This window comes from Fukomys damarensis, unplaced genomic scaffold, assembly GCF_012274545.1.
Source record: "Fukomys damarensis isolate Sample0158 unplaced genomic scaffold, DMR_v1.0_HiC HiC_scaffold_39, whole genome shotgun sequence".
Classification (NCBI taxonomy): domain Eukaryota; kingdom Metazoa; phylum Chordata; class Mammalia; order Rodentia; family Bathyergidae; genus Fukomys; species Fukomys damarensis.
Genome location: NW_022900951.1, coordinates 17,438,081 through 17,463,165, shown reverse-complemented (window position 1 = coordinate 17,463,165; position 25,085 = coordinate 17,438,081). Strand labels below are relative to the sequence as shown.

General features: G+C 33.5%; 1 protein-coding gene across 3 annotated transcripts in view; it reads right to left on the bottom strand.

The window, feature by feature from the left end:
* Positions 1 to 25,085, bottom strand: part of Cnksr2 (connector enhancer of kinase suppressor of Ras 2) — a 263,447-nt gene that overhangs the window by 38,549 nt on the left and 199,813 nt on the right. For all 3 annotated transcript variants that reach the window (XM_010607126.2, XM_010607127.2, XM_010607128.1), the window contains 5 exons: positions 17,647 to 17,695; positions 16,939 to 17,111; positions 13,271 to 13,344; positions 12,928 to 12,999; positions 8,529 to 8,596 (listed from right to left, as the gene is read on the bottom strand). In XM_010607126.2, the coding sequence (XP_010605428.1) occupies positions 8,529 to 8,596; positions 12,928 to 12,999; positions 13,271 to 13,344; positions 16,939 to 17,111; positions 17,647 to 17,695 (436 nt within the window). The remainder of the gene's footprint in view (positions 1 to 8,528; positions 8,597 to 12,927; positions 13,000 to 13,270; positions 13,345 to 16,938; positions 17,112 to 17,646; positions 17,696 to 25,085) is intronic.

The following is a 25,085-nucleotide window of genomic DNA, read 5'->3' as shown; positions in this document are numbered from 1 at the left end:
TTTTAGGAATACACATTATCATTTAACAAAAAATTTAAATTCAATTTCTATACCACACTGTGAAGCATTCCCCTACCCTAGGGTCACCAACTTTCATTTCTAGCTGGGTTTTGAAGAGCAAAGAAGAGCATAATCACCTAATTCCAACTTCTTTTTACAGTAAGTCATTACATACAAGCTGTAATTTTATGGAGTTAGAAAAAATGTGTTTCATGGGCCAAATCAGGGTTAGAGTGCTTTTGATCCTAGGCCAAATTATTTAAAAACTAACATTAAATAATGATATCACATGCTAGTTCTTAAAGGTATATCATTTTAGTTTAAAGATGAACACTAAAAGAACACATACACCTCTACAGATATAAACATATCCCAAAATAATGTTGTCAGTTATTTTCTCTGGCTTCAATTCATTGGTTATCTAACAGTCAGAGTTCTAGAGTCATGCTGACTTGAATTTCTATAATACTATACTGCCACTTCTCCTTGGAAACACATGGCAAATGTGCTGAATGTGGGCTCCACATCCCAAACTTCCAGAACTACTTAAAATGGTAGAAAATGTAAGCCACTAGACAAAGTGACTTGGCAGACTTCAGGAAAGAGGGAGGGGGAACAAATCTAAGGGATATATTACTAGATTAAGTCAAATACATAAAAAAATCAACAATCAGAATCTGTTCCACTAATATCTCACCCACTCTACAACTGGTGGGTCATATCTTCATATGGTTAACCAGAAAAAAATATTACCTATATCAGTTTCAGTTGATAAGAACAAAAATTAAATCAAAAGGTTCCTTATTCTTACAAAATTTATGTTAAAAAGATGCATTAGAAAGGTTAATAAATATTCAGATTTAGGTAAAAATCACAACATACGATTTTACAGGAATTCCTCTATTCAAGGAATCCACATACTGTATTATTTTAATATATTTTTCCTGTGATGTTGATTATTAAGTGCTGTGGCTTATATCTAGATGTACCTCCAAGGACTCATGCGGTCATAGGTAGGGCTTTTTAGAGGTGGATCATCTGGAGTGTATGACGCTGGGATTAAGTGTGTGATATTGAGATTAAGTGTGTGATGCTGAGATTAAGGGTACATGATTACTAAATTATCCCACTCATTGATTTGGCATAGTTCTGGGTACGGATAATGGGAAGGCCCAGCCTGGGTGTGAGTGCTACCTGCCCTAGGAGTACGTAGCCTAGACAGAATCTATAAGGGACAGAAAGAGGGCTGCTGCCATCTGTTGCTGCTTGCTGATTGTTATTTCACTGCCTTTCTGCATTCTCATTATAAAGTGTTTTTCCTCTGCAATGCCCCTTTGCCGTGCCATCCTGTGTGGAACTGCTAACTATGAACTGAAACCTCTACAAACAATAAGCTAAAATAAATCTTACTTTCTCTTTGGGTGTCAGGTATTTTGTCTCAGCAATGATAAAAGTAACTAAGACAATAAGTGCAGCTAGCATGTATTGACAAATTATTATATAGGAAGCAATGGAGTTGGTATTAGAATTTAGAAATTTCCTTGTCCTAAGGCCTTGAGGACATTTCTGGGACTCTTTTGTTTAACACAGCAGGGGAGTTTGATGTGAAGTATACTTATGATCATTTGATTCTACCTCCTCCTGATTTTTGACTTTGGTTATTGTGAACAAAAACTCTTCAGCAATAGAGATCAAGAATAAAATAAATTGTCCATTATATTCAGATCTTAACATACAAGGATAGTGACAATTCTATTTCTATTTTAATTATTTCCTTTGAATTAAAGATAAGGAATGATTAACCTAAATTTGATTTTTTTTCATTGTAAAAAAACAATGGAAATACTCGCCAGTTATGGGTAATATACCAAGTCTTCTTTCAAATATCAATTGACATATTTGTCCAGAAACAGACTCAACAAATCCTGGTGGAAAAAGTATGACCTATACGCCGAGCAATGTGAAGATTCTTTTCTTGACTAGACTACTTACTATCTTTGTGCTTTTGGGATGGTTACTTAATCTCTCTGGGTAAGCTTTTCTATCTATAAAACCGGGGGGGGTAGTAATAATCACCTTTCAGAATTGTGTGTAATGTGCTACTAAACAAGGCAACATATATTCGAGTGTCTTGTACCGCAAAAGAATCCAATAAATATTATTTTTTAGGATGTATTTGTAGGTAGCAAGCCAGGACAGTCTGACCTAGGTTACACAGGCAACAAATGCTAGTTGTTTATCTTCTCAGATATTAGTTTTTTGGTAGCAAGTTCCAGCAATGAAAAATGAAATATGGAGTATGCTGGGGCCCAGGTGAGGTAGTTTTAAGGACAGCCTAAAATCCTATTGTAAAGTCAGTGCTTGAGGTGAAAGGGCTAAGTATGCCAACCCCCACTAATAAATGGATACTTTAATATCTATTACAATAATATATAACTTTTAATTAATCATGAATAATTTTTACTTTTGCATGTTGAACCAGAAGATAATTTCTTAAAAGAACTTGAATATCTCACTTAGAGTTATTAAAGAAATACAATATACTTCATACATTTTTGGTGAGTAAAGCTTTATGAAGACTTTATATGTGACTAATAATAATGTCATGAATATCAAAACTGAAATGAAACAAACAGAAAAATGATCAACATATCATAACAGTAAGCCAAATTGTTATTTCGGCTGAATTAACTGTAAACCTGTTCCCTGTTTTCTCTAATTGCAACTATGTTATTACTATGGATACCAAATGACTCCCATCCTTTTTAAAAAAAATTTATTTTTGTGGTACTGGGGATTGAACCCAGGTCCTATGCCCTGAGCTATATACCCAGCTCTTTTTTAAATTCTGAGACAGGGTTTAAGTAATTCACTATGTTGCCCAGGCTGGGCTTGAACTTGTATTTCACCTGCCTCAGTCTCACAGAATGCTGAGATCACAGACATGCACCACCACACTTGGGGAGAACTCTACATACGTTATACTTCTGTAACTAAAGATAGCAATCATTAAATTTTTTTTCCAGTACTGGTGATTGAATCCAGGGCCTTTACACTGAGGTACATAGCCAACCCCTTTTTTCCCCCTTAAACTTTATTGTAGTCAATGAGAGAGTCATTTCCAAGCAGCACTGGTATTTAGAAAGAAACAGTGTTTGGCAGGTATTTCTTTACATCCTGGTGAAACATTCTCAACCTTCAGAGGTACATTTTCTGATTTTAAAGAAATATAAATTTTTAATTGGTACATTACAATTAAAAACATACATATTTACGGGTACCACGTGGTATTTCAATACATGTATACACTGTAATGTTTCAGTTAGGATAAACAATCTAGATATGTTGGCAACAGGCCTGTAAGACCAGCACTCTGCGAGGCTGAGGCAGGAAGATTGGAAGTTTAAGCCAAGCGTGGACAAGTTAGGGGATCTACCTCAGCATTAAAAATAAAAAAAAAGCTCTAGGGACGTAGCTCAGTGTGAAGGCCTTAAGTTCAATCTCCAATACCAAAACAATTTTAAAAAATAAGGTAAACATATCTGTTGCCTCACTTATTATTTCTTTCTTCAATTTTTGGATATATGTAGTATATCATCATTATCTATAGCTACCCTACTATGCAACATCTCTGAAATTCTTACTCCATTCAACTAAAACTTAGCAACCACTGATTATATCCTTTTCTCACCTACCCTTCTAATCTTCCCCAGCCTCTGATAACTAGCATCCTACTATCAACATCTAATGAACTACTTCTTGTATAAAGTTTAAGTACAATACTGAGAATGGTACTTAGAATATATCAAGTAACTATAAAAGTATAGAGTAGATGTATATATCTCTTAGTTTTCTAAATAGAATACCATGAGACCCAATAATGCATTAGACAGAAATCTAATATACTTTCGCCATATGTTAAAATGCCTTATACTCTGTGGAAATCAAAATTACTTGAGATTCTGGTTGCCGTACCAAGAGAGACTTGAATTGTAATGATTAGCTTCTGCTTACGATTTTCTATTACACTTCAGTAGGCATAAAATATATACTCACATGACAAACTAGGGCAGCATGAATCCACAGAATAAATAATTTTTGGAAAGTGCATATGCAATATAATTTACCAATTCTTGTATTCCACAATGAAATCTGATTATATAATTTCATGTATAAAAGAAATTCACTAAAATTAAGGTCATGCTCAGCTTCAAAGTAATGCTGAGAAACAAAATACAGAACTCAAGCCTGAAAATCCAAGTTTCTTTACTTATACAAATTGACACTTTTCATAGGTTCATTTTCCTATCAGTACATTACTCATCTGTGTCTTTAAAGAGTAAAATAAAAGAAAGATTATATAAAACTGGAAGACACTGTGGAGAAAGGAGCAGGATCTGAGGATGGGGGCTAGATGAGAGGCAGGGGAGAGAAAGGGGAAGGACAAAGGATAAAGATGTGACATGTTTATGTATCAAATAAAAATATCAGAAAAAAAATCAGAGAAATGTTTTATGTCTTTGAAAGAAATTTGAAAAAGAAAGCTGGCATTTTTTCAGTATTTTTAGCACAAATTTAGTCTTATAAAATTATACTGAATTTATTCAAACCTGTTCTGTAAGCTAGTATGTGATCTATCTTGGAGAATGACACATGTGCAGCTGAAAAGAATGTATATTCTGATTTTGTGGGGTGGAACACTCTATAGACGTCTAAAGAGATCGAAGAGGATATAAGAAAATGGAAAGATTTCCCCTGCTCCTGGGTAGGAAGAATCAACACAGTGAAAATGGCCATACTACCAAAACTGCTATACAGATTCAATGAAATACCAGTTGAAATTCCAACACCATACTTCACAGAACTAGAAAGAAGAATTCAAAAATTCATTTGGAACCATAAGAGACCTAGAATAGCAAAAGCCATCCTAGGCAACATACATATGGCAGCGGGTAGAACAATTCCCAATCTGAAACTATACTACAAAGCCACTGTGATAAAAACAGCATGGTACTGGTAAAGAAACAGACCTGAGGATCAGTGGAACAGACTGGAAGACACAAAAACAACTCCAGATGTACTCAGCTACCTCATCTCTGAGAAAGGAGCTGATCATCCCCACTTGAGGAAAGACAGACTCTTTAATAAATGGTGTTGGAAAAACTGGATCTCAACCTGCCAAAGAGTAAAACTAGACCATTATCTATCACCATGCACTAAATTAAAATCCAAATGGATTAAAGATCTAAATATTAAAACAGAAACACTAAACTTCCTGGAAGATAAATTAGGCAGAACTTTTGAAGACACTGGCATAGGAAAAGACTTTATGAACTAGTCCTCAGTAGCATGGGAACTAGCAGAAAGAATCAACAACTGGGATCTCCTCTTATTTAAAAGCTCTGCACTGCAAAAGAAACCATCAACAGAACTAAGATACAACCTACAATGTGGGAAAAATTTCTTACCAACTACTCCTCAGACAAAGGACTATTATCTAGAATATATAAAGAACTCAAAACAATCAGCTCCCCTAAATATAAAGACCCAATTCTAAAATGGGCATCTGAAATGAACAGACATTTCTCAGACAAAGAAGTAAAAGCAGCAAGTAAATATATGAAAAAGTGTTCCACATCACTGGTCATTCCAGAGATGCAGATGAAAACAACACTGAGATTCCACCTCACCCCACAAAGAATGGCTGCTATCAAGAAATCAAACAATAACAAATGTTGGCGGGGTTGTGGGGAGAAAGGAACCCTTCTCCATTGTTGGTGGGAGTGCAGAATGGTGCAACCACTATGGAAATCAATATGGAGATACCTCAAAGAGCTAAGTCTAGAGGTTCCATTTGACCTAGCCATTCCACTGCTGGGTATCTTTCCAAAAGATTTAAAAGAATCATACCACAGTGATATATGCGCATCAATGTTTATAGCGGTACAGTTTGTAATAGCTAAAACTTGGAAAGAGCCCATCAGTCCATCTGTTGGAAAATGGATAAAGAAGATGTGGTTTTTCTATAAAATGGAATACTACTCAGCCATAAAGAATGAGAAATTAGAGTCATTCATAGGAAAATGGACACATATTGAGGATATACTCTTAAGTGAAATAAATAAGTCACACATGTGTAAATACCGAATATTTTCTCTGGTGTGAAAAACTATAATAGTATACAAGATCCTAATGGGATAATTAAGAGTGTGAAATAGGAAGAAAAGGGCTAAAGTTTTAGGGAAAGTGGGAAGGGTAGGGGAAAGGAAATAAGGGAAAAGAAAAAATATGAGAAAATGAAAAAATAGAAATAAAGAGTTTGTTAATGGGGAGGGTGAAGGGAGGGCAGGGACAAGGGGAAAAAATGAGAACCAAGACCTGTCATGTGAAGATATAGGATCCCAGTAATGAATGTAACTGTATTGTAGACCTAGATTGTACCAATAAACTCAATAAAAAGAACAAATTTATACTGATGCATGAAGGTAATAAACTTTTAATCATTGAGACATGTATGTGTATTAATAACTGGTTTAATGTTTCATAGTCTTGGCTAAGATTTGTCAGTGCACATTGACTTGATGGAGATGGCTTCTGTCATTAAATGTGGAACTTTCTATGCAGCTTCCACTGCCTCAAATGTGTTAGTTACTTCCTTGAGTCCACATGAAAACACAGTCAACATAAAATCTTTCTCCATTCTTGTCCTAAAAGGACTATCTTTAGCTTCATTTCTGTGGAACCTGATTTGTACTTTATTACATTTAACTTTGTATATCACACTAAGACAATTTTCTACTACAATGGAAGTTAATTTCAGGCAGATGAGTGTGCAGTTCACTTTTATACAATTATGAGTGCTACTTGAGGGTCCAGCACAGAACTTAATACTGAATACAATATCTTCTTTCCTGCTCCACTGCAGACTTTATATCAGCCTCACTGACCACTTTCTTAAAAAATCACTTCCCCCTCATTAACTCTGTCTACTTCTCAAATTATTTTTGAAAAAAAATTAAATCCATGCAAATTATTATCAGTTGTACGCTCTGTAAAGATTAGTACTCATTTGCATTTGTATTGCTTTTTAGTTTTTCTTAAATAATATTTGAAATCCACAATAAGATGATAAATTACCCTTAGCAGTAACTATGTTTTGCTATTTATTTGGGATTTTCCGGCCCTATTTTCTCACCCCTACAATGCACCAGCAATCTCCATTCCCTTATCCCATGGACCAAACTAAGAGTTAGTAAGCCTTGGCCTGCAGGTCAACTGTGGATCTCTAGTTATTTTCACATGGTCTGTGGACCAAGAATGGTTTTTAAATTTTCAATGGCTAAAACAGAAGTCAACAGAAAAATATTCTTCAAAGTATGAAAACTGACATGATATAAAATCATAAAGCCCATTGATAAATAGCCATGTCCACTCAAGTATCTATAGTTACTGTCACACTACCACGGCTGAGATGCATAGTTGCAACAGAGATAGTCTATGGTCCTCAAAAGTCAAAATGTTATCTGACCCCTTTAATGACAACTGCTTAAACATTTGCTAAAATACTGATTTTGAAATGTGATTGTCATCTCTTAGTCACCAATACTTTAGTTTTTAGATGTTTTAAAAAAAGTTTTGGCTGAGATTTTACTCTAATTCTGAGAAGACATAGGATTTAAGAATCTCTACATCAATAAACTGGTGGACTTATTGGAGACACAAATATAGAGAAGTTTTGTTTGCATCTGTATTGATCTATGGAATTCTTTTTAACTTTAGAAGATCTCAAATAATTTCAAGAAACTATTTATGCTTTCAAGGGATGTAGAAGCATCCCTTTGGAAATGTGAATCCACCTCAGAATGGTGACCACAGCTTTCATTCTTAATATTTCAGTTATGCATCATGACATGTTTTATAAATCTGAGGTCAGTACCAAGGCAAATTCCCTAAGATCAGAGAGTCACAGAGTAAGAGAACTGAAGTGCATCACCAAATCAGATACTTTAAAAAAGAAAGGATCACAATCTGACCTCTTTGTATAAAAGTTTACTAAAATATCTATGAAACTAATAAATAGTAAAACAAACAAACAAAGCTCACTATCAGGGACCTGGCCTTGGGTCAGTATTTAAGAACACTTATAGGATTTTTTCTTCTTATGATTTCAGTTCCTCCTAAGAAATAGATGAAAGGAGAAAACAATACTTAGGAAAAAACTCCATAATAACTGTTCCAAAAATTTCAGAGTTCAGTTCCTTTTTCTTTTTCTTTTTTGTGTGCCAGGGATTGAACTCAGAACCTTTTGGTTTTAGGCAGGTACAGGGCCACTGAGCTACACATCCCTGGCCCCCTATCTGTTCATTTACTAACCTCACCTATAAGAGGCTAGATCTATATTCAAATTGCCTAGACAGAAATGATCATGCATTGACATATGTTCTTTCAAGTAATAGCAATGAATAATTGTACAGGATAACAGAAAGAATAAAAGTATGATACAGTTGTATAAATGGGTATTCCATTACCTTGTTCTTGCTTAATCCTCTCTCTTTCTGCATATCCTGCAGTCAGCATATTAATTCTGTTAAGCCACCTGAAAAAAACAAATAATGAAATCAATAACACTATCTGCCTGTCTTACAAGTGCAATGGCCCGAGTTTGATCCCTGGTACCAAAAACAAAAGAACCACAACAAAATAAAAAAGAAAAAACAAAAAACACAATAAACTGCAACTTACTTGTAATTTAATTCATAAAAATATTTAAGATATCTAAGAATATTTGTAATAACCCTATATGTTCTTTGCTACTCTTGATACATTGAGTATTCAATGAGTCATTTATTGTAGCACAGTGTTCCCACACCTAAGATGCTATTTCAACAGAATACCTGAGTAATGCTGTTAACAGTCTGTAAAATAAAGGGTTTTGAGATAACCAAAGCTGTACTAATTTGTTTTGCACCAAATGTAGAAACACTTTAAATATTCCTGCTGTTCTGTTTCTTCAGAACAAATGTTCCTTTAAATATAAAGAATATCAGGTACAATTTATTCTCATAAGTGACAAACTTAAGGACCTTGCCTGTGAAAATAATAGTTTTACAGTGGAATAATATTTTGATTAAGCTCATTTAAACTTAATGAGCAAAGGACAAACACATTTCATGACTACTTCAGAAACTTGTCTCTACATTTAAAGATTAACTGTGGAATAATCTGATGTAGATATATTATAAATAAAAATTTCTGTTTGAGAACTTCTTCACCTAACATCTTCTCTTCCCTATCAAGTGGAAGATTACATTCTATGAAGGGACTCATGTATTTCACCATTTTTTTCAAGCGATATTAAATGTGCACCAGGTAGTAAGCATATCTCGAAAGGGAAAGAAAGCTGTGTTTCTAAAAGGCAAAAATCACTATCTATGAAAACTTTAATTTTAAGAATAACTCACTTAACACAAACTATTTTGGCAAAACCTACAATGAATTATTAAAATAAGTGTGGGAAGTGAGGAAGGGACTGAAGTAGAAATGGAATAATGTTCACATTGAATTCAATAGCATGTCTATAAACACAAACTCTAGAAGATTATAAACTATAGTCAAAAGTCAACTTCATGACAATCTTTAAAAAGGACTCTAATGATTAGTAAAGGTTAAAATTAAAAACTAGTCTATAGTTCATTTGTAGTGAGATAGGTTAAATTTGTACTGCAAGGCAAATTTTATGATTCTTTGGAAAGACTAGCCTTTGCTCTTTGGTGAAAATCATGATAATACCACTAAAGGCAAAGTCATCACTGAATTTTAATCCAGTGCCTTATATTTACTATTTTATCAGAGTTCTAGAGGACTGTGAGGTTTCTTACAAGATGAATCAAGAAATTAAAAAGAAGCTTCCTCAATTTTATAATTCAACAACATTTATTAAGGGCTTGGTATGTGCTAAGCAATGAGGTATATTTTATGGATAGAGGAAAGAGTAAGATATAGCTACTGGGTACTAAAAAATTCATAAATTTCAAAGGACAATTGAAAGTTTAACCTACTTCCAGGAAGAAAAATTCTGTTCATAATAAAAATTCTTTACAAAGTGTGTGGATATAGGACAGCCACAAAAGGGCAAATACTACAAAACTGTTGGTGCTATCTAGGATAAACTTGTTGTTAACAATTTACTTGGAAGACACTAATATAAAATATAGTACTTGCTATTGTTATGATGTGGTATTTTAAGGCTATTATAAGAGTAGACATAAAGGTATTAATTAATGCAAAATATATTTATTGAAAGCCTATAGATATCAGGTACTATTCTAGACATCCATAATACAGAGAGAAATGAGATAAAATGCCTGACTTCAATGATGCCTTTATCTTAGTAAGGGAGATAGGAAAGAAAGAGAGATACAAAGAAACATACGAGAAGTAAATCAAATGCTATTTTTAAAAAAACAAGCAAAGAATGTCGACTATTAGAATGTCAAAGTTTCTGAGGATAAGGGAAGGCTATTTTAGATAAGGTGGTCAGGCTAACACATTCTTCTCTGTCAGCCTGGATATTTTATTAAAACTTTCACTATAATACAAAATCTGCTTACCCATACTTTCTTGTTTGAAAGCCTTCATGTTATGGCACATTTTAAATATGAAGAAAAAAGATGTATTATTTTTTATCATGTTATATTTTCATAAAAAGTTAAGGATACTTAAAAATTATGACATGATCTGATAAGGCAGATATTTATTATAATTATAAATATATTCTCTCTTGAGGACTTAAGCACATACTTTTAAAAGATAATAGAATAAATCAACACCCAGACAACCTGTTATATAACAAGTAGATAAGTGAACAAAGCTGGACGTGGGTGTCTCTCCATATCACCAATCCTCTGAATATTTTTAGCACTGAAACTTTTCTCCTTCTAATAACAAGTATTTTTATTAATACTAAAAGGTTAAGTGTACTATGGCAAGCCTTATAATGACTAGGACTCTTAAATATATAATGTGGAAATGATATATTGTTTATTAGATCCAGTCTTTCTTTGATGGACTGCTTAGAAAAAGCACCAAAATGAACCACATGGGCTTGCGTTAGTTTCTTCTGTGACATCCAGAACCAGCTATGTTTATGTGAGTGCAGTATCAGGAAAGAGTAGTGACATCAGCATCTTTTTTTTTTTTTTTTGTACCAGGGATCAACTCGAGACCTTGAGCTTGCAAGGCAGGTGGCAGCACCACTGGGCTAAATCCCCAGCTATCAGCATCCTTTTGAAGCTACTGTTAACATGCAGTAGCAAATGGAGGCCAAGAAGGATTTTATAGTTCATAAAATGCATTTTAAGCAGACAATTTCTAAGCATAAATAGCATATATCACGAATGATTATATTACTCTTAAAGAGTAGTGAATGGGATCTAATGTATCCACCTTCTAAGACAGGATAAACTTATGTTCAATTTGGTCATAAAACTTTAAATGGATAGTGGGAACCTAGGATGACAAAATTATAAAATAATTGAGACAAAATATAGTATTGCACCTTCTCGCTGCCATGTGTGAATAAACATTTTTTTATCTTAAGAACAAGGAGAAAAAGCTCTCCAAATTTCAATGGCTTGGTGGGAAATTTCAATATTGGTAGGTCAAATAAATCTAGGGAAGCAGAAACTACATGAGAAGGTTAGTTATTTTATTAATTAAATATTTATTCAAGTGTTCTCAAAACCTCCCTTCTTTTGTATTGCCTTATGCTCATATCTTTGCATTGGAAAAAACATGCTTGCACTCTTGAGTATCAAAAAACAAGATTTATGGTAGTACATTACGGGTTCATTTAGGGTGTTCAAGCATATTTATGAAGCTACACAAATTTGTGCTTAAAATACCTAGATACTATTTCTTAAAGACATACAAAGAAAGGTAATTGAGATAAAATCTTGAAGTACACACAGGAATATGTATTGAAAGTAAGCATTTATGTTACACTTAAAATTTATATATACCCTCATAAAAATCCTATTAATAGTGATAATTATCCTTATTCTACTAACCTAGCATATAGAGTTTAAATTTCTTCCCTAAGTTTGCATAGCTAGTAATTGGAAAAGCTGGGATTAAGATGGTTATTATTCCCACCAGCTACTGAATACACTGGAATAATGAAGGGTCAAGTTTGTTGTCCAGGTTACATAAGTAGTACATGGTAGAACTGGAACTTAGTCTGGTTCACATGCTCCTAATTCTTTGGATGTGTTATATACATGTAATAATTTCACACAAGGCATATAAACATTATGTACTACAAAATGTACAAAAAAGGAAGGGGGATCAAGAGATGGGTGGAAGGGGGAGCGGAGGGAAAGAGGATGAAAAAGGAATTAAGATGTGTTATGCACGTGTACCAACTCCCCACAAGGAATGTAATCATTATGTACTGCACATATGTACTAATAAACTAAACTAAAAGAAAAAACCCACGTGCTCCTGACCACTATGCTATGCTACCTTTCCCTAATTGTAGGCAGGTTATATATAAAAAATGAACACTAGTTGCTAAAACTATAGAAAGGAGAAATTTTGAATCTTAAATGTAACTTCTACAATTTTATTTGAAAGTAAAGAGAAGAGAGAAAATCAGAAAAGTTGTTTAAACATGAAGCAGAATGTGGTAGATATGGAGCCATCAAGTAACTGATCAAGTAAATTGATTAGAGTCATCTAATCAACTGGCTGTAAAGGCCTGTCCAGTGACAGATGAAAAGTGACAGAAAGAAACACCAAATTTACTGAGGCCTGAATTATTTTAAACTGATCAATGTAGAAAGTTCAGTGACTTTCTCTAAGCATTACTGTAGAAAACACAGAATTTTAGTTCTGTTCATATACTTTGAAATTTAACTAATACTTTACCTGTTCATATCATCAAGATGTTCAGCAGCAAAATAAAAGCTTTTGATTTTAGGATGACAGGCTTTGAATGCACTGCAACAAGAGAAGGTACATTTATTTTATTAAAAATTAGGAAATAAGTTCAAAATAAATAATATGGACAAAATTTGCCTCAACATCTAACCTGAGTTCATATACTAATATTTCTACCATGAGAGAAATCAGTAAAAAATTAAATTGCCTGCCCACAAAAGTACTTTATTACTTCATTTTGAAAGCACTAGATAAGCAACCTATAATTTAGGTTGCAAATTAAAACAAAATCTTTTACCTTTCCCCCTCTTACCAAACAAAATAAACTTACTATTTCTTGCGGCATTCACTGGCTCTGTCAATTTTAAATTCAGGCAGACTGATGAATCCTTCTGCTTTTTCATCCTAAAGAAGCAAGATTCTTGTTTAGGCTATTACACAAAGAGGGCTGAAGTCAGTACTATTGTGTAATTATACTTTGAATATTTGCACTAATAAATTTGTTCATCTAACTCAAATTTGACATTTGAGAATAGAACTCCACTCTTACCTGTTACATTTCATAAATTGAAGGCATATTTTGAAAGTATATATTTTTTATTTTTATTTTTTGGGGTACAGGGTCTCACTACGCACTTCAGGCTACTATTGAACTCACTCACTATGTAGCCCATACTGTCGTTGAACTCACAAAGATCCTCCTGTCTCAGCCTCCTACGTGCCAGGATTACAAGTGTGTGCCAGGATACCTAGCTTGAAGGTAAATTTTGAATATTTAGAATACTACAAATTAAAAGTATAAAATGCTTTAATAACCTTTTTATGTTAAAACTGGGACAGAAAATTTTAAAATTCTTTTAAAAATTATTTATCAAGTTTATTGGTACATTTTAGGTTTACTGAGACATATTTTACAAGAACCTTTTGGGGCAGAGGGTGTAGCTCACAGCACTTGCCTAGCATTTGTAAAGCCCTGGACTCAGTCCCTAGCATTACCAAAAAAAAAAAAAAAAGTTCTGGTCAGAGGGTATACATATATTTATAATACACAAAATAACTGTAGTTCACCTTTATAATACATGATTTTCTATTATATTTAATGTTCAGATATAAATAGAGATAATTACTGTTTCAGTTTTCCGTCTGATTTCAATAATTCTCTTATCAAATCTAAATTAACTTTTTTCTAATTATATAATCACGATTTTGTATATTCATGAATTTAAAAATGAAATAGGTCAACTTGATCTTCAAATATCTGGCTTGCAAAATATGCTGTGTGTGTATATTTTTTTTCTCCTTTGGAAAACAGAATAAAATCTATAAAATTCTCCTCACTTTAATGTTGGATTAAAAAAAGAGGATGGGAATGTAACCTCACTTGAGCTTGATATTTAAGGTACAAGATCCCAATTAAAGGTACCAGATTCCAGTGATGAATGTAACTGTACTGTATACCTAAAATGTACCAATAAACTCAATGAGAGAAATAAATAAATAAATAAACTGTACTTGTGTAACAACAACAACAAAAGATTCTATGAAGGACTGGAGATTTAGCTCAGTGGTGCCACCACCTCCCTCACAAGTGTAAGGTCCTGAGTTTGACCCCCAGTACCAAAGAAAAAAAAGCCCCCTCCTCAAAGATTCTATGGGCTGGTATAGCACAGATCAAATAAAAAGTTTTTTTGAGTAAAAGTCTAAGGAGCTTGGTCATAACCAGGAGAAGGGGCACAATGATTAAAGAGCTTACCAAAGATAGCTTTAGATTAGTTGGAATAGCTTGTATAAAACATTAAGATTTTGGATAATTCTTAATTACCTGGTTGACATAGAAAAAGTATTTATCTATTAAATTATAATACAGGTAAAATGGAAGTTTAATATAGCTAAAAGAAGACACTTGAGACAAGATATTTTAGGTCAGTGGTGGCAAACCTATGGCATGCATGTCACAGCAGGCTGCATCATTTAAAGCTCTAAAAGGTTTGCCATCACTGTTTTAAGTAATTGCATGATTGCCACAAAAAAATCAAAAGAACCAAACCACTAAAATATTTTTGTATTTATAATACATATATTTATATTAAATAGAAAATATGAATTCCCAGTTTTACAAATAAAAGTTCAGTTAAAATATTACTATTAGCAAATTTAATATTTAGTATGTACCAGGTATTGTTTTAAATAGGTTTTACATTCATTGATTCATTTCATCTATAAGACAGCTCAGTAAGCTAAGTATTATTACTCCTAGATGAAGAAGTTGAAGCACAGTAACTCAGGTGATGTGATTCCTGAGTCTACATATTTAACCATGACATAATGTGACATGACATAACAGCTTGTTTAGCAAACACCAATACTCTAGATAATGTGTGCTGTAACATAAGTACAATGTTGTTAAATTATATTTCAACAATCATTTTAATCATCAAATGCAAATGAACATCTTAATAGTATTTGTTAAAAGACTTTAACCTATATACTACGTTAAGCCACATACATTTTTTGATAAGCTAACAGCAGAAATCATTGTTCTACAAGAAAAACAAATTCAGCTCATACTAATTTACATACACTGCTAAAGAGCTCCACCCTTGTGGGGGATAAACATTACATTAGAAGATGCAGAAACAAATCCAGACATACTCAGCTACCTCATCTTTGGCAAAGGAACCAACCATCCTCACTGGAGGAAAGATAGCCTCTTTAATAAATGGTGTTGGAAAAACCGGATTTCAACTTGCCAAAGATTAAAACTAGACCCCTATTTCTCACCATGCACTAAACTAAAATCGAAGTGGATTAAAGATCTAAATGTTAAAACAGAAACACTAAACTTGCTGGAAGATAAAAATGTTCAATAGCATTGGTCATTCGAGAGATGCAGATGAAAACAACACTGAGATTCCACCTCATTCCAGAAAGAATGGCTGCTATCAAGAAATTAACCAATAACAAATGCTGGTGGGGCTGTGGGGAGAAAGGAAACCTTCTTCATTGCTGGTGGGAGTGCAGGCTGGTGCAACCACTGTGGAAATCCATATGGAGATACCTCAAACAACTAGGATTAGAAGTCCCATTTAACCCAGCTATCCCTCTGTTGGGTATCTTCCCAAAATAATTAAAAGGATCATACCACAGTGATATATGCTCACCCATGTTTATAGTGGTACAGTTTATAATAGCTAAAACTTAGAAACAGACCAATTGCCCATCAACTGAAGACTGGATAAAGAAGACGAGTGTTTTTTTTTTTTAAATAAAATGGAGTACTACTCAACCATAAAGAATGAGAAACTAGTCATTTATAGCTAAGTGAATGAACACTGAGGCCATACTCAAGTGAAATTAATAAGATACACGTTGAAATACTGAATAGTTTCTCTGGTGTGAAAAACTAAAAGTGCAAATAAAGATCAAAATGTATAATTGATATTGTGTAATACGAAGAAAAGTTCTAAAGGGGTAGGGGAAATGGGAGGGATAGGGGAAAGGTAAGAAGGGAAAATAAAAAATATAAGAAAAGGAAAAACATGGAAACAAAGTCTTTGTAAACACGGAAGGGTGGAGGGGGTAGAGAGGGCCCCAGATTGGGGAAAAATAAGAACCAATATACTTCATGTAAAGGTACAAGATCCCAATGATGAATGTAACTGTATTGTATTCCTAAAATATATCAATAAACAACTAAAAAAATGTAAAACTTTAAACAAAAACAATGTATTTCAAAATCTGAATTAAATTTTCAAGTATAGTCCTTTTGGATAAGCTACTGCTTGAATCTGCTTGGTACTTTTAGTTATGAGATGTATAGATAATTTGCTTGGGACTTTTAGTTATTATATACATAAATGTGTATATATACAATTTTACTAAACTTTATCTGCTTCAATAATTAGAATTTATCTCCTGAGTTGGCTTTAAGAAATATAAATCTCAAAATAATGATACATTTGGTTAGAGAATGGATAAGAATACAAAAATGTATATTACCTCTTCATTAATATACCAGTATAGAGATGCGTCCTTTAGAACAAACCAATATTTCTTCCATTTCTGTGAAAAGTAACTCTTCGCATCTTTCTTTTTCCAAAGCCAGCCCTCACAGTCACCACGGCCAAGATCCTTGCAAGAAATTCGTCTTTTGCTCTTGCCTGCTATGGGACCTAAATATAATAGTAAGTTAAAATGCTGCTTTAATTTTGTGTATGTGTTGCTGAAGCAAGCACATGCTGCTTTAATTTTGAAAAAGATGTAGAGGATTAATTATAGATCCTGAAATTAAGTCTTATCATTTTTAGATTGGGTTAGAATATAAAAGTATGAAAATCTTTTATTTATTTATTTTTTTTTGGTACTAGGGATTGAACTCAGGACCTTGCACTTGAGAGGCAGTCAAAGTGTCACTGAGATAAACCCCCAGCCTAAAAGTATGGAAATCTTTCAATACTTTTTCCTCCACATAAGTGACAGAACCTCATCAGAAACATGGAATCTCACTTCAAAGTGTGCTGGGAGCATTTGTTGTAAAAGGTACCGAGTCTGGAAATCAAACTGAAGAAGAATCTGGTCTGGATAGCTCTTTTCACTACAGGGTTGTACTTTTCCAAACCATCTTGAACTCAAGCAAAAGAGGATGAGTGAAAGGTGCTGGTGATTAAAACAGTGCAAAATAAGCAGGTATAGCTTTCTATTTCTTACCTTTGTTTTTCTTCTTTGATTTGTGCTGCAGAGAAGACTGTTGAAATGTCTGAAATCAAAGATAAGGAAGAATGTTATCTTCTACTCAGAGTGTGATCCAGAATACCAGCAGGCTACAAAGAGCTCTCAAGGTTAAATGAGGACTCTAAATCCTGGTAGAAAAAGTACTCCCCATCAAGGTTCAAATAAATTAATAGATCATGTCTCTTAATTTTCTAATCTCTCATGAAACAGGATAGGATATTGTCTTTACCCTCATTTCACAAGTAGAGTAACCAGGTGATGAAGCACTGGTAAAACTAAGGGATTTTACCCTACTCCCCCCACCGAAATTTGATCCTTATTGTAAGGGTTTATTGTACCTTTTCAGAGAATATAACATTTGATTCTTACAAACATCTTATGAATTAGGCAAGCAATTCCCACTCATCTCCAACTCCTTTAGTCTCTAAATACTTCAGCACTTGGATCAGTGTTTTCTTTTTATGTGCACTCCTATTGGGGACTGATCTTCACGTACATGATGTCATCATCTTGGCTCCTTATTGCTGATTTCCAATTATCTTTACCTTCTTACTTTTGAGCTACTCACACCAATGACCATGTTTGATATCTTAAAAACACTTCAGCCACTGACCTTAATAACTATTGTTTGAAGAGTCTAATATTAAGGCATCTAATTCATTTAATATATTACTTTCTTATGCCTTCATTTCACTCCTCCCACTTGATTCCCAAATGACATCCTTATAAAGGTTCCCATGAACTATGCTCCCTGAATTATACCTGCCCAGTTAAACAGTCATCCAGTTAAAATATGTTTATTTCATCCATGCCAGGTACCTGAACAGCTTAATATGTCTGGAAAAAAACTCACAGTTATATTGACTGGTCTAGCTTTTGATTAACGACTATCATTCAATGCCTCCAGTTAGTCTACTAAGCTAGATTGTTTGTTGGTGAGTGGTAAGATTATGTTCACATGATTAGCTAGACAAGCAGAAATACAGATAGTAGGTTGGTTTTTAATTCACAGATACTCCTCAAAAATGATTTTTAGGTAACACATTCTTTCTTCATGAAGATGTATCAATATATCAGTAAGAGGCAATTGAAATTTCATTTATATAAAATTTGCTGGTCTTGGTTTTATGTAATATATCCATATTATTTAGTATATTCACTAATAATATAATATTCTACTTACATAATTATTTTCTTATTTGGTGTATAATTTATATAATCTAATAAATATATTATGGATGTGTAGTAATTGTAAAGATAGGGGGGCAAAAAATTTGCTGACATATAATGTAACCAGAAATAATCATCACCCAAGTGTCAAAGCAGTATAAACATGTGTGCATGTATATGTGCATGTATGTTATACATGTATCAACCTTTGCAGCATCCATGGCCAAAGAAATTCAATTTTTGAGAGAAGGCAAAAGAGAAAAACCCCATTAGGCTGTGTTGATTTGCTTGAGTGCATTTTGTTTCAAAATAGTAGCTCAAATAACTGAGGCTAGTGTGCTTAGGTATGGCTAATTTACATATAGTTATTTTCCCAACACTGTTTGGCTGTAAAATTACTGATTGGGTTTTTTCCTTTTGTGTTTTCACAGGTAGTCATTACAGATTTATATCTCATTATTTTGAAATACGGCAAGATAGGGTTGGTTTTTTAGAAAGCAACATGGATAACAGCTTCAAGGAATTGGATTACATAATGTACCTTCTAGGTTTCTTGAATGCTATTCCTTAGAACCTGTAGGTATACTTAAAAATCTATACAAAAACACACTTACATTTTCCAGGTTTTCTTTTTGAGAAGATTTTCTTGTCTTTTCCTATAAATATATAGTACTTTCACAAAGATAATGACTACAGAGTATAATTGGTATATATATTGTTGATACCTGGGCACTTTTACTTAGTACAAATTAATCCATCACTCAATGAAGTAAAGTCTTACATTTCTTTTGCAAATATTGTAAATATCACAGTGGGGTACTTTCAAGAGAGATTTTATTTTTCCGAGGCACTTGACATTTTTTAAAATGAAAAATTAATTCAATTATATTGTTTGGTAGGTAATGGGAGAAAACCTATGCAGTTAGGTTTCTGTGCAGTAGAATTAATACAGGAGCCCTAATGGTGCCACCTTCTTTGCAGGGCTGACCCTTGATTTGAATCTTGGAACTTGGCTGCTGAAAATTTCCCTAAAATGATAGGAAGCTTCCTTAATCAACAGACTGTTTTTCTCACCTTGGGCAATGACTATCCTCTTTCCATACAGGAATCTGAAATTCTGGCAGTTACTAGATAAAAGCTGCCTAAGTTACCAACTCAATAAAATCTTTGGCTACTGAGTTTCTAAATGGGCTTCTCTGGGAAGGAGTACTGCAAATTATGTGAAGGTTTTGCTTCCTGGGAAAAGTATGCTCTGTGTAACCTGGAGGGAGCGAGCACAAGAACCCTGCATATGGGTTTCTCCAGATTCCACAGGTATCTTTTGTTCTTTCTGAGATTTACATCCTTGCTGTGTCACTGTAATAAATCCTACTGTGAGTAAACTATATGGGTTTTTTTATAAAACTGCCAAACATGTTAGTGGTCTTGGGGACCCCTGAAATGGTCTTATAAAAAGGTATTTCACAAATTTTCACTGAAACTGTTTATTACTCATACACATAAATAAGCTCTTGACAATGAAGATTTCCTCATGTCATAAGCAAGTGTTGCTATGCATCCTTCAGGTACAAATTTATGATACTGAAGGAATTATAAATTCCTATTGGCAAGTGTATATAATTTTTCAGCTTGTAGGGATATTGTACAAAATTTAATAAGTGCAAGACATTAAGAAGAGACAAATGATTATAACAGATGACACAGATGATCATTATAAGGTACTAAAAGACCTAAAAAAGTTCTGGAATATTTGCATTCATGATGACGAATGAATTTCTCATGAGAATGAAAATTTACAATATATCTTATTTTTGTATTTTTTCTGTATTCACTTTAGATCACCCTTCTTCCAGGTTCGAGTATAAGGATATTCTTAAGAAGTTCTTATACAGCAGTTTGTGAGTGGCAAATTCTAGATTTTTATGTTTTAAAATCTAAAAGTCATTTATTCTTGAATAACAGCCTGGCTGGGTATAAAATTGTAAGTTAAAAATAATTTACTTTTGGCAATTTAAACATACTACTAATTCTGGTATCTATTGCTGTTTTTAAGATACTTGTCATCTTCAAATGGTTTTTACTGGCACATCTTTAATTCTATAGATAAATGTTGGCATCTTTCAATTTATCACTTATGTGTCTTTCAAATATTTTACCCTTTCATATTTCTGCACTGTCCCATAAGTGAATTAATTCTGTCTTCCAATTTCCTAATTGTTTCCAGTCTAAAGCTTTCTATACAGTGATTTTTTTCATTGAAAATATTTTACATTTTGAGGCTATTTAGTTGGCATTGGGTATTCTGAACATCCACTATTTTTAAGTTTTCTGTTTTTATTTCAACATTTATTGTAAAGGCTTTTGTGAATTTCTCATATTTCTATTTAGTGTGGAATCACCTGGTTGTTTAATTTCCACACTAGCACTTTCTGTTTATTATAGTGAGAATCTGGCTGAAGGTTCTTTGAACTTTTTAAGAATATTACACAAACTCTGATCTTAAGAAACTTACAATTCAGATCACGAGCCATGTCTTCTTTACTGCCTCACTCAACAGACTTAATATATACAAAGCTAAACTCTTGATATTCACCACTTATTAACCAAATATGCTCCTCCGTAGTTTTCTACACAGTACTTTACTTTTCTTTTTTTTAATACCAGGGATCAAACCCTGGTCCTTGTGCTTGTGAGGCAGGCAGCAGAACCACTGAGCTAAATCCCCAGCCCTCTATACAGTACTTTAGTAAATGGCAATACCACATTTTACTTTCTGCACTAATGGCTCAGGCAGGAAATCTTAAGAGTCAACTTTAAATCTTCATTCTCCTACAGCCCATGGTCAGTTCATCAGTAAATTGCATCAGCTCTGCCTTCCAGAAATATTTACAATCTTATTGCCTGTACTATTACCACCCTGTTCTAACACACCATCCTTTCACATCTGGATACTGAAATACCTCCTCATGATTCTCCTTCTTTCTCCTCTTACTCCAGTTTTAACACAAGACCCAGAGTGAGTCTATTAAAATACGAATTGAGTCATGTTAAGTCTTTTATGTAAAACTCCACAGTGGCTTCTCATCTCACTTCAAATAAACACCCACATTCTTTCAATGATATTGAAGGCCCTACATGATCTGGTCCAGTTACCTTTGCTTATTTTTCTCCTTGCTCACTCTATTCCAGCCAAACTTGCTGATCTTAGATCATGCCAAGAACAATCCTATTCCAGGGCCTTTAGTCCTGATGTTTGCTTTGTCTGAAATGGTCCTTGCTTAAATACTCTCATGGTTTACTCCTTTATTTCCTTCAAGACTTTACTAAAATATTTATTTGTTAGTAAATTCTTCCCATGGTTCTGAGTATTATAAAATTATTATTCTCATTGCCCTCAACACTTTCTGTCTTTCCCTGCTTTATTTTTATCCTTATAATTTTGCAATATTTAATTAGTATATTTCTCTGTTAGCTTCAAATATGAACTCCATTAATGAAGAATTCCATTTTATGCACTGTCTAGAATAGGTGCTCAAGAAATACTGATTGAGTGCATGAATATTAAATACAACACTAGCAAAGAGCACAGGGGTGGGGAGAAGCTAGGTGTCTTTTCTCCAGTAATCCATGTACTGAAGTTCTATTCTTTAACATCTCATTCCTTTGGGCAGATAAGAAAAAGTTCCTTGTTATCCACTTTCCTTTAGATTATTTACACTAAGATTGTCTTAGTGTGTTTAATGGTTTAACTTTAAGTTCAAGATGAGGCTGGCAAAAGTACACTAAATCTGTGTCAAAAGATATTTCTGCAAATGATTGTATGAGGAATTATGAATGGATGTGTTGACACCATACTTCTGTCCATAAAAATAGAATGTGATAAAATAAAAGACCATTATGAAAGTATTGTTGATCCTCTTCTTAACTATGGGCGTGCATGTTAAAACACTCAGTTTGGCTATAAAAATCCCTTTTTCAAGCATTTGCCTGAAAAGACCATTTGTCTTTCATTTTGTCCACAGATGTTCTCCTCAAACTCCATTCCCCCCACCTTTTGGATATAGAAGTGTGGGGGAGGGTAATTTGGGTCATTTTTTTCTGAAATATTCAGAAGCACTTAATTGTAGAAGAAAATGAGTTTCTGTTACATTTTGAAAGCTCAGCTACTATTATATTCTTCTCAAGTTGCAAATTGCCACACTTATAGAAAAATTTGCAATCAAAACACACTCTTACTGAAATATAGCAACTTTCTCTTACTGTAATTTTCTGCAAAGTTCCAAGATTTCTTTAGTGACTAGTTAAATCAATAGCATATTTCTTTTAAATAAGAAAAGAAGGTGCTTAGCAATTTGAAACACTTGGGAAAAATGACAGCTGCTTCTACACCCTTAATTTTTAAAATAAACAAAAAGTTTTTTATATTTTAAATATTTTAAAAAGAAAAATATATTCTTTATTGTATTCTAGCAGAAGAAAGTGTAAACATGAGCAAGTTTGGTAAGATACTAATGGGAGTAAATATTAAATCACAAATCTTTAATCCATAAGAAATGACATCTTAGAACCTAACAAGTTTTCTGTTGTTGGTGGTGGCCTTTCCCATCTGCTACATAAAACACTGGAGCAGAGAGGGGTGAGGGATGCAGCATTGCATATACACTATGCCTTTAAGTACAGTAGGTTGAGGTAGCTTTGGATTCTGTCAATAAAGTTGACCTAAATTTTACTCAATGAAAATGCACTAGCAACTATAAAAAATGGCTCCACACTCAAAAAGAACTATGTTTAAAAATATAAACTGATCAATTAGCAGTCAGATAATAAAAAGGTAGTAATTGGGAGGCATCTAGAGAAGGTCACACTATTGAGACTAGGAAGAGTCAATGTTTTATCAAAAGATCATCATGCATATTAGCTTTGAAGGAAGATGACTGAATTTTATGCAGAATTTCATTCTATGTGACTCCTCTGTCCTTTGTAATGGCAAGGTAGGAAAAGTGATTAATTGGTGAATATTTTGGAGGGCTGACAAGAATCACTACCTTTGGATAATAAGAACTGTCACGTTTAGATCATAATTATTATTTACTGAGGACTTATGAGTCAAGCACAGTATTAACACTTTATACGTTATTAGTTTTAATTCTTACAATAAATCTGTGATGTAATTATCATTAACTTTTTTTATTTTTAAGGAAAAGAAAACCGAGGTATAGAATATATAAACAACTTGCTCAGGATCACACAAGTAGGGACAGAATCAGAATTCAAATCCAGATCTGTTAATCCCCAACCAGGTGCTCTGAACTCTACACACCAATGCCTGCCAAGTAAGTATTCTGCAGTCATAGTAACAATGTGTGAGATTACTGCTTCTGATATGAGACATCATTTATGAAAATATTCCATGACATATAAGTATACACTATGTGGAAAGAAAGAATTTTCCAAAACAGAAAAATATCAGAAAGGATAACATTTTTAAATTAATAGAGATAATGGAAACCAGTCACGTCTTATCAACCTTTTTCATGCTTTGTCAATTTTATTTTAATTGGAAAGTTGTATTGCTCTGTTGGTTAGAAGAGATTTACAGGGATATTCTGCCAGTCATTTATAATATCTGTATGTTAGGAAATGTTAGAAATTAAGATAGAGAAAGCTATGATCTTGGCTCAACTGAAGTAGACAAGGATGAGACAGTAATCACATCTTACTCCAACTCAATGCAATTAAAAATCTATGTTAATACTGATGAGGAAATTATGAAACCAAATGAGGCAAGCCTGCTTTTGCACTAATTCTTTACACTGGAGGAATCTCTTTCAGCTGATTCGCTGCTACGCAATTTTTCACACAATACATTCTTGACTACTGAGGAATACCTTGAGATTAATATACTTGGCCCACTTTCCCATGGTGTGATTTTCCACAATTGTACTACTTTCTATGAAGGGAGAAACCATCTGCTTTGGTCATCAGTCTATATTCAGTTCCTAGTACAGTATTTGAAAGCATGGATCATATAATTTACTGAGCACTTATGTGGGACACTGAGATATGGGATATGAGTTATGACATCTATTTTTCAATCTGTCAATAATCCTATCTTTTTACCTTCAAAACATATGCACAGTCTAATTCTTAGTATGTCCGCTTTAGCTTACAGGTGTAAGCCATTTTCATTTTTCATTTGAATTAACCAGATCCTATCTTGTTTCCCTCCTTCCACATTTACCTGT